General features: G+C 35.2%; 1 protein-coding gene across 5 annotated transcripts in view; it reads right to left on the bottom strand.

Annotated features, from left to right (window-relative positions):
* Positions 1–11780, bottom strand: part of Epha7 (EPH receptor A7) — a 151085-nt gene that overhangs the window by 23665 nt on the left and 115640 nt on the right. For 4 of the 5 annotated variants that reach the window (XM_028779750.1, XM_028779752.1, XM_028779764.1 and 1 more), the window contains exons 6-7: positions 5365–5489; positions 2602–2785 (exon numbers count right to left, since the gene is read on the bottom strand). In XM_028779750.1, coding sequence (XP_028635583.1) covers positions 2602–2785; positions 5365–5489 — 309 coding nt within the window. The remainder of the gene's footprint in view (positions 1–2601; positions 2786–5364; positions 5490–11780) is intronic. The other variant, XM_028779756.1, reaches the window with a different exon arrangement.

Genomic DNA, 11780 nt, shown 5'->3' with positions numbered 1-11780 from the left:
GAGAGAGAGAGAGAGAGAGAGAGAGAGAGAGAGAGAGAGAGAGAGAGCGCAGAGATGTAGGAGGATGGAAAGCCACGCAGGTATGGAGAGCAGTGCGGGTAACTACTTTTATTTAGGTTAGCTAATTGGGAAACAACTCTCTTTATATCAGCATCTTGTTATTGAGCTTTACCAAACATATAAAGCCTTTGATTAATCTTTAAGCATTACAGTCTCATTTGTTCTACCGGGACCGAGTGGATGGTGAGATGGTCTGAGCAATGCCCAGCTATGCAGAGACAGTGTGGAAGATTGGCAGAGCCATCTCCCACGCTGGCATCTCATGGGTGGCAGGGCTGGTGTTTCTGGTCGGGTCATTTCTAGTTGCAGCGCGCAGGTGGCCTCTGGCCACAAAACATGGCGTCTGAACTAGGCAGAGCCGCTGCGGCTTAGATAGTTGGCTTGACCTGAGGCCGTTTTTAAATAATTACTACAACACTCAGTGACCTAATGACATTACAGTAGTGGCTAAAGGAGGTGAGATTAATATGGTATGTTTTAACATAAATACAACCTTTTGAGGGTTCCTCAATAAAAGAGTAAAAGTGCTTCTGAGAAAAAGAAATTGTTGAGAATAGTTTGGCTAAATAATGAGACCTTTAGAAAATTCAAACTGTGCACTATCCACACATTTTGTATATATGAATTTAATGTGGATACTACTTTCCCAGGAGGAGTGCATCTCGAATAACACATGGATATACCAAGGAGAGATTTCTAACACCTATCTCAGAGCCCTGATTTATCCTGCTAACCTAGCCCATGTTGGTGTGATTTGAGCATTTCTTATTCATGAGTGATTTCTATGCAACAAACAGTACAGTGGAATAAGGTAAATTCTTTCTTCAATTTTACATCTAAATGGAAGAAGATATCATGATAATACAAATTACTATATGGTTTCTAATACAAAACATCATTTTAACATTAATTTCACATGCATAATCAGTATCTGACACTTCACCTTACTTTTGAAGTCTTAGTTACGTCCTTTTAAAAAGTGAAATGATATTAATGAATATCCAAATTCAATAAATAAAAGACTGTGTCAAAATTTACAAAGTCAAGAATGAATATAAATTCATTTTCAAAGCTTTCAAAACTAAAGAAGAAATACCAAAACTTGAAAGTATCTCATTAGACAATAGAAAGCATAAGGTAATTTTAGAAAAATTTCAGTTAAAATTATGGCAATACACTTCAATACTAAGGGACTTTTTTTGTTTTAGTGCTAAAATATCTACTTCAATTGCTTTAGTAGGTGTTTGGGAGCTAGTCAATGTAGATATTCTTAATTTTGCTATTATATATATAATAAAAAATGATACTGATAAAACCAAATGGCATTTAACACATTGTACCACATTATGGCAATATTTTACACCTGATACTTTTACATATTCAGTTCACTACAAATGATTGATGGTTCATATTCACTTAATATACATTTTTTTGTTATTTATTTTAAAATATAATAATATTTTAAAGAAGAAGATATTATGGCTAACAAATTTACCAAGTCTCAATTTACACAAAGCATATTTATTAATTTATTCTATCATTTAAAAGTCATAATTTTGTCTGAAGTCAAAATAATTCTGATCAAATCTTTGTTACTTTAAAAGCTTTTTGAAAGCTAAAGGGAGAAAGTAATATCATGGATTTATTCAGTTTTGTTTAGAATTTTAGAGGAATACTAGAATGACAAACGACAACAGGAAGGAATCACTGGGTAAACTTGGTGTCTAAGCAATAACAGCAGGAGGAATCAAGACCTCCCAAATATGGAAATACACCAATGTCTTAGCCCAGCTGAAGGGTGGCCAGCAGCTGTTCTCACAGTTCCCTGAGTACAGTCTGAGAAGAAACTTACATCTTAAGCTGTAACTGTTTATATGTGACATGAAACATAGCCATTTTGAAACACAAACAATTGATAAAGGGGCTTAAAACTCATTGATTATGTTCTATTTTCAGGATAAGTGCTGCGTTCCAGGATATTCATTTATATTTGATATATACTTCATATTCCCTAGTATAACTGTAATAATTCATAATAAATGTTTAAAAGAGAGAGTCCAAATGAAAGAGACACGAGTTTTTGAGATCTTTCTAAACCCTCAGTGTTGGAGACCATTGGTAGAAGCATAGAACTGCAATGAACTCAAAATCATGAATAGTGAACTGTTATCTCTCAAGTCACCTTTTTGGGTCTTTATGTAAAGGTGTCTATTTGAAGCACATAATTCGAGTTACAACACGGCCTTCTGTCAACACATAAACTGAATGACTCCTACATGTGTTTCCTATTTCATTTTTACTAAATAAATACCGTATACATTTAAAAGACTGATATCATAAAGCTTGATCATCATTGAATAAAGACATTTAATATTTATTTTGATGAGTGGCTTTTATAAGGGAAATCATTATGTTCATGTAAATTCATTTTTAGATATAAAATTTATTCTTGATGTGAAATCATCACCCTCAATACAATAGGGAAAAAGAAACCCCAAAACAAAAAGCCAAGAAAGAATCTGAACCAAAGATGGTAATTACCTTCAAACATTTTACCTGAAGCTTCCTCAAGTGTGGCAACATCAAGCCTAGGGCTGTAATTTCCATAACCAGCAGCAGTGAATGCCCGGATCTGAAAAACATACACTGTTCCCGGTTTCAGATTATTAATGGAGGCTGAGGTGGACTTGGTTTTCAGTGTTGAGTATGTCCTTTCTCTTTGATCCTGCAATGATATTTACAGGGAAAATTTATTTGGCAGTTGATTCTGGTAGCTGATTTCAATGTATTGCAGTGCTTTTGTTTAACCAATGCTACACCGATCCTTTTTGAACACTGTAAGACTTTTTCTAAGATAAACTAAGATGCAATAGAAACATGGCTTTGTTGTATACATTTCAAAGAGAAGTAATTTCATTAAAGTGATTCACAATGTTTCGGCTTTTGCTGTGTTGGGACAAGGCATAATGGCCACAACTTTTTGGCCACATGCAAGTACATTCAGGAAACCTCTGGCTTAGTACAGGACTTTGTACAGCAATCTGGCTCTTTCAAACATTTTTCTGAGTGATAGTTAGATGACAAAATTTATGTACTAAAAAATCAAGCAACCTATCAAATCAAGAAATTTACCTAAACACTACAACCCATAGTGACACATCAGTTAACTCTCAATAAAAAGGCAGAAAACTACATTCACAGCATAGTACTTAGTACAATTATTAATCTATAACTTTCAATCTAAGAGTAAATGTCGATTATGGTTGTGGTTTGACATTATCTTAAATTTGACTTCATTTACTCACTTGCCAAATGTAAATATCAAGGCTTGCAAAGTTCATTAAAGCAGGAACATGCATATATATATATATATATATATATATATATGTGTGTGTGTGTGTGTGTGTGTGTGTGTGTGTATGTATTAGCTTTTAAAATCTTGTAAGTATTGAGCACATTTTATGTACATATATGACACTTTTCATACATTTGAGATAAGCTTAAGAATTAATTAAATATGAAAATTGAAGCACATAAAAACTCTTGAAAACAATATTTTAAAAGAGTAACAGTTGAATTTTCATTTGATGTGATTTTCTTAAGCTATTTATGAAGACAAGTTGAAAAAGTTATATGTTTTTAAATATACATTTTTGGATGGTTTATGATTTCTTCTGTAAGTACCAGGGTTAAAACTATTTACTAAAATCTGAAAATATCACCCTGATTTATTTGCCTTTACATCGATACTTCTAAAAGTGGAACTAAAACTCGGAGTAGCTTTATTGTGTAGATTCATGATAGCCATCTGCATAACCGTTTATAAAGATGATCATGATATTATATATCTAATTATGGACAGTTGAAGTATATCTGGGCAGAGCTAGAGAGATTCACAGTCAGTGAGCAACAATACACAGGTCCTGTGCCTTCACACGGCACAGCTTTGCCACTCCAATACTGCATTCCAATAACTGCCTATTTTACACATTACTGGCTGTAAATATATTCTGTTTCTTTCATGCAAATAAACCCCAGCAATTTGAATGCACTTATTTCAGAGTAAAGATTTGCAAAAGATTGCAGATTCCATGTGAGAAACTCTGCCACATTGTACTGTAAAATGTGTTTTATTGACTTTAAAATCTGCCAATTTCTGGAAGGACCATAACTATTAGGGATTATGGTGTAACAGATATAACAAAAGCAGCGTTAAAAACAATGATCCCCGTTAAGCACATTTGATGGGACAAGAAATGTGCTTTTTGTTACAAGGTTGAGACATAAAAATGCAGCTGAGGCCAAGAGAAACCAAGGCAGGATGAAATAAGTAAGCCAAAGTACTTCAGTGTGAACCTTGGCACTTCCCATACTGGCTTCCTTACCTGGTGTGGAGTACCATTGCCTTGAATTGTACATATTTCCTTGGAGTTTATCATTTTCCAAATTTGGCAAAATGCTAGGATTTATTTTATAATCATGTCTAGATAGTGAAGTAGTTCAATACATTAGAGCATTCACCTAAGTCAACTCCGTTAAATGGATAAGGTATCATTTATTACAATTAAGGTCATACTGTTTAATAGTTGTATGTTATGCATTTTAAATTTTGAGTGATGTGTTTCTATGTGGTAAATCTCCATAAGTGTTTGTAAATATAGTTTCTAGTTTCATCCTTTCTAAACAAGACATGGATGAATAGATTTATATGGACAGATTCTTTTTTATTAATATTTGGTCTTTCTATGGAGGGTAGAGAAAAGAGCAGTACATGAATTTTAGACTTCCTATAGAAGGAGAGGTATGCTACATAATAAATCAGTATATATGCTACAGAACCTAAAGGAATGGACTAACATCATCATAATCTTCGTATTGGAATGTATTATATACATATTATGCATAATATCACTAGCTCTTACAAGCATATTTGAAAACATCGATACTATAAAAGCCCTAAATTAAAGTGTCATTAAGTGTACAAATCAACTGAAAGGGACACTTTTCAAAATGTATTAGATTGATTAGTTTCTGTGTCACCAAAGCATTCTTTATCGAATAATTAAATAAAAAAAACTGACTAAATCCACTACGAGTACACAGTCTCACTTGTGTGACACAGAAAGTTAATAAATAGATATCTTGGTCCCAATCCTAAATCAGAGACTGTGGAGATGGTTATTAATCGTAAGTACGGATTGTGAAGTAGCTCCGAATAGTAGTGTAATGCCCGTCACTAGCATGCAGTGTGCTTGGATGGTGTCAGGTGCTGCACTGTTCACACTACAGCTCTCTCACACTTACTTTCTCATAATACTTGATTTCATATTCCGTGATGACTCCGTTGGGATGTTCTGGTTCCTGCCAGGAGAGCTCCACACTTCGCTGCAGCACTCTCTCCTTCATGACTCCACTCACTTGCGAGGGAGCTGTTTGGACAAGATGTGTCAATAAACAATGAGAGAATTCACTGGGTGCCTCAAATCAAATGTCACAACTGATCAGTCCCATGGTGTGCCAGTTTCATTAAGGTAAAAGAAAGCACCTTTTCATAGCTCACAATTCAAAAGCTAATGAATATTCAAACAGGACCTTATTACTGTTCATAAACCTTAATAGAAATTTAAATGAAAGTGCAAACAGCAGAAGATAGCATTGTTCAAGTTACTGAAAAACGAAAATCATGGGGCTGAGGATGACAATTAAGCAAATGAATGCTAATTAAGGCTAGAAAATATGATTTCAGATTAATCCCCAGTGATAAACCGAGTCCAAATATTTATTTTACACAAAACAAAAATACACTTTCCAAATGAAATAAAAATCGGAATACTGTAGAGAAAAAAAGTTCATGAAGTAGAATCTTCATTTAAAGGGTACATACTTTAAAATGTTTTTTATCTTTCATTTGTGTATGTGTAACTGCATATATATTTTAGTCTCTGTATATGTATTCTGAACAAAGCAACTAACTTGGTGAAAAGTTTTACACTTCATTAGGTGAATATTCTAGAAAGTGTGCAACTTCCCCCGTGTCAAACTGGGCATGGTATAACATCAGCTTTATACCCTGACATAGGTAATACACCTCTGTAACCCAGATTCGTGAGCTTCCACGGACCAGTGTCAAAGCTAAAGTCTTGCTTTCTCCTTCATTGCTGATAACAGCATGCATTGAGTTCCTTCGTTCTAATTAGTGGCATATCCTCTTTCTGGTAGCTAAGGCTTTGGAATTCAGTAAGCTAATTTGCTCTGTCCAATTTGCTTGGTGATGATTTACTAGGTGTCTACTCTGCCTAAGTGAGTAGCTGCACCGACTTGGCTGAGTTTCAGTGGGGTCATTATGTTTCATGGATCATGCTCTATCTCATTCTATAAAATATTTTCAGGCTGTTAATTTAATTTTCAGATGTCCAAAATTGTTAATAATCCTGCTGACAGAAAAGCAATTATAAGGGACCAAAACCATTTAAAGCAAATTTCTGATGTTTATCCCTGTGGCTTTTTGTTTTTTTCTGTTTCGTGATACTTTCTTGCATCAATGTCTGGAAAATACATTTTACACATCTATGTTTTGTGGTTTTAAAGGAAGGGCAGAGAAGATTCATGACTGCCATTTTTGCCCACATTAATAATAAAATATAACTAGGCAGATTAAGTGGAATGGCTTTTGCTTGAAGAGAATTCAGGTGAGGTTCTCCGTATACTATATTTACAGGTAAATGCATATCTGGTACATTTGCAATGAAGCAAATTTCCAATGAAAAACCCATTTTAAACAACATTTATCCCTTTGCAGCAGCTGTGAAAACCTATCTCTAAACTGACGAAGACCATGCTTAGACCAGCTCACAGAATGAGATGCGTGAGTGGTCTCCGTAGCCTCGGGAAGTGTAAACACCAACCAATGAGAAGGTGATGTTGCATTTGACAGTTTCTGAAAGTCTCATTTGCTCTGAAGCCTAGGATGCAGTCCAAGTGTAAATAATGCAAAGAGCTGCACAGTGACGTGCTCACCAGGACTACTGCTCTCTGATTACTGCGAATAACTTAGGTGTGCCATGTGAAGTCAAGTTGGGAAGGAGTGGGGACAGCGTTTAACACATTTAAGACTTCCGGTTACTTTCACATGGCGTGCATCACATACTGCATGTGACTATTCAGTGATTGTTCAAGCTCTGCTCAGTTGCCTTCTCAAACTGAAAGACACAGAATGCCTTGGATTCTCAGTGTGATGGAGAAAATGTGGGCTATAAATACACCTTACTTAGTTTCTGCTACATAGAGCAAGCTCTGCTGTAAAACAAAATTTGAGTTTTGAAAGTTACACTGAAATTATGCTCACTATTTGAAACTGTAAAAGAACTTTTACAGATATAATTATGATAATTGAGGATATGGGAGAAAAGGGTCCCAAAAAATTTGAAAAGTGTAATATTTTTTTGAAATTCATTCTATTGCACTAATGGTGCACGATGCCACACAGACTTCTCGGCTTTTGCACAAGAAGCCATGCCCGTAAGGGGCACACTGCTCTTTTTGTACACTTATTTGACTTTAAAACTCTTGCTGACAGTACATCTAGGCACAGTTTCAGAGGGCACAGGCAGAAGTGCTAGCAGCTGACGATTGAGAATAGTAAGCTACATGACGGTCCCTTCAAATACAAGGTTTTGGTTCAGAAAATCTGATAATATTTTCCTCCCGTTTTACTATTTTAGGCATAGGAAGATAGGCGCCTCCAAAGTATACCATCTATAAATACAGAAAACTCTGAACTAGTCGGATTCCAAGAAGGTAAGTTCACAAAGTAATTGATATAAGAGAGTGCCATTGGCGGGCTGATGCTAAAACACAATGTACTCTGTGGTTACCTTGTCATATCTGATCTATTTCTGAAACACAGCATAACAGTTTCACCAATAATCCACTCAAATGCTCAGTTAATTATAACCCATGGTTCATTTCTGAAAATGAAATTTAAAACTAAACTACATAACATGTAACAACCAATTGCATGGTATGACACTAATTTATAATGTCCATACTTATTAAAACAAAATCAATGTGTAATTCAATTGAAACTGATGCGAAACTAATAAGCAGTAAGCAATAATATGAACTTGGAAATATTTGTTAAAAGGTATTAACATGGCGAAGTCACCTAACAACCTTTAGTAGAGTTTCCATTGAATCATTAACAGATACATTTCCCACCTATATGTACAGAAATATTCAAATAGGACAATTTCAACTAAAGAAATAGAAATTACTTTCTTGGTTTTTGAAAATTTTTCTAAACCATAGAAGGGATATAAAATACACCATGTAACACCACGCCATGTAGCAGACTGTTAATTGTATTTGGAATCTATGCTAAATGATAATTAAAATATGATCTTAGGAAATTAAAGCATGATTTCCATAGATAAAAATAGTAAATCTCAATAACATGAGAACACAGTTCATTTTTATGAAACCAGAAATGCAAAGTGAAATAAGAGGCAGGAATGTATGTTTTTGGTTTTGATCTGGTAAGATCAAGCTTTGAATTTATAATCTCTAACCAGGTTGGATTATTGACATATAAAGCTAAACCAAGATGTATTTTACAATTTGAGCTTCTACACAGCCATATACAATCTTTTATTTTAATTTCTGATTCAATTTCAAAGTTATATTTAGATTACAGAACAAGGCCTTCATTTTTGCCTTATGAAAATGTTTGACATGTTTATTTGTGTGTGTGTGTGTGTGCACACGAGCACACACACACATGTGCAGGCATGTGTGCACATGCATGGATAGAGAAATTATTCTCCATAAAGTAGAGAAAAAATATTTGCAAACACAATAGGGGGTATGGTGACATCACACAGGGCACTGCAGATGAACGAAAAACTATAGACTTCAATATGGAGAGATAGTCCAGATATGATCTTTGATTTCTGTTGAGGGAAGACAGTCCACCATTAGTGGAAAACACAAGAAGATATGGAGGCAGATTTTCAGGGTCCTGGTTGACAGCAGAGAGGTGCATACTTCACTCCTTTATGAAGCACCAAAGAATTGAATGAACATGGATGTATTTTTTTTCACCTAAAGCTTCCCAAATTATAAAAACTAAGAAAAGAAAGGGAGGAAATCAGGCAGGTATTCAGGCAGGCAGGTAGGCAGGTAGACAGGGAGGCAGGCAGGCAGGCTGGCAGGTAGACAGGCTAGCCCAGATCAGCTTATAGCCTGACGAAACTGTAAGACAAGGATTGACCTGAATGATACTCTTTCAGAATTCTGACTTAGAAAATTTTGGTTATAAAATAAATGGCCTTCAGTTATTCAGTTTAGAGTACTTACTTATCACAACTATAGTAAAGAAAGTTTGTGACCTTCCTTTTTTAATTTCTATAGACAAGAGTAGTGATTGTATATATCATGATGTGACCGGTCAGACACTATCTTGAAATGTCCTGGGGATAGTTTTGAACTTAAGCCTCCAACATAACATTTTATAGAATCAAATTCCAATCCACAATAGGAAGAAACTTTGTATGTGTATGGAAGAACTTTAGTGAAGCTCTTGAAGTGTGTTTTTGTTTTGGATTTTAAAAGTACTTTATTTATAGATGCCATCATATCGCCTAGACATATTTTCTAACTTTATTTCGAGGAACAGAGTGGACATTTATCAATAATTCTAGCAGGGCAATGAAGAAAGATCAATCAACAAGTACCAAATGACCTATGAGCATGCAGACATACTTGTTAATTCTTTTGGCATTTGTAAGTTTCCATTAGATGATTCAAAAAGTAGAAGTGAAGATTCTTTAGAACTCTATGTACTGTAATATTCTAGAATGGAACAATTTTCTTTGACTAAACCCTTTTGTCAGTATACATTATAGAAGGCAGAATCCAATTTTAAGCATCTTTTGAAGTGAAAGTTACAGGCATCATTATACCTTCGTATTTCATTATATTATACTTAGCCTTTTTTCTAGTCCCTAACAGTATTTGTTTTTATATCTTAAAATAAAGAAAAATACATATAATTTATTTCACATATAGAGGACTAGTCCCTACGTATAATTGTTCCAATGTTGTATTAAGTATATAACAAATTGATTTCTGGGACAAGTAGGAGTAAGTATACAATGTCAACACATGATTTTACTAAGCACTGAGCTTTAAGTGCCTATGAAGGGTTAATAGCATATGCTAAACAGTAACTAAAATATTTTAGCTCATAAAAAAGACTAAAGGCAGTTGAGTTGGCAGCAATCAAGAACACACTGTGTAATAGAGTCCGTAAATCATCTGGGTGGAGGAAAGGTTGCTTTTAGGCTAAAATAAACCAATGTCATTCTATAACAAGTAGTTGAAAAAATCAGTATGAAATGAGGTGATATTTTTCACGGGAGCTATCATTACAACATGAAGTTTCATGAAAATGTGAACATGATGCTTACTTAACATAGCTGGGGAAAATTGCACCCATGTTAGACACCTCCTCAACTGCATGCAGAAGCTACACCAGCATATTTTCAGACCTGGTCAACATCTGCTACACCGATTGATCAGAATTCCATGTCTTTAAAACAACAATTACAGAAATGATCTGCCAATATATCAATGAAAATCAAATTTACATCTCTAGAATCACTCGGTAATTGCTAACTAATATTTAGATGTGGAATTAGTCTAAGTGTCTGACCTTTACAGCAAAACCTCTCAGAAAAGTGGGTCAGTGTCAGTGTGGTGAGTTGTGGAGATTCCTGCTGGCAGAATTCCCAAAGATGTGATTCAGCCGATCTCTAATGAAGCATCAACTCTAATCAAAGCATCAACTGGTAAAGAGTTAATTTATAATTCCTGATCATTTTTAATCTTCACAAAAATCATCTGGATTTAAACTTCTGAATATAGCAGGTATCAATCAGGCGACTTCTTTTAGTGAGACTTCATCCTCACATAGCCTATTCCCAGAGGAACTAGGAAACAGCCTCACAGGACAATGGGGGAAGGTTAAGGAGTCCTATGAGAGGAGTTATCTAGCTTTTCAATCAATATTTAGGAGCCATTTTTTAAACCAGTCTACCTGCTGTCAATCAACATTTATTTGACATTTGCTAGTGTAGAAAGAACTTTTCTTTGATCCTTCAGAACTTGGAAAATTCTTTGCTCATGTTACACACATCCATATAATTCTTAGGGGTTTCATTTTGAATTATGTTTTCCATCTTATAGCACTACCAGGTAGATATTGTTATTTCTATTTTATTGCAAAGAAGTGGCATAATATAGACACCAAGAAGCTTATGAGAAAGAGGCGGACTCCAGGTAAGTGTATGCTTTCAAGTCCTATTTCTCATTTTTTGCCCCTACCCGACTAATAATTCCAGGTACTTCATCTCCTGAGAGTAGGCGGTAGAAGCATAATTAGAGTCCCCATGTGTGACTTTGCTCTGGGAGGTGCTGGAAACTTTATATACTGAGGCATCTCTGGAAGAAGTAAGTCACTGGGGACCAACTTTTGATGGAGCACCTGGTCTGACAGTCTGTCTGTCTGTCTATCTGGCTGGCTGGCTTTCTGTTTACACTGGTGTCAGAATCCTCAGCGACATGCTCCAGCCACCATAATTCTGTGCCTCTCCACAAGCCCAGAATCAACAGAGATGATCACAACGAGGGTAAAACCCCCAAAACCATGAACCAAAATACCC

Source organism: Grammomys surdaster, unplaced genomic scaffold (genome assembly GCF_004785775.1).
Source record: "Grammomys surdaster isolate TR1022 unplaced genomic scaffold, NIH_TR_1.0 97, whole genome shotgun sequence".
NCBI lineage: Eukaryota > Metazoa > Chordata > Mammalia > Rodentia > Muridae > Grammomys > Grammomys surdaster.
Note: the sequence above shows the minus strand (reverse complement) of the source record. Positions and strands in the feature narration are given on the sequence as shown.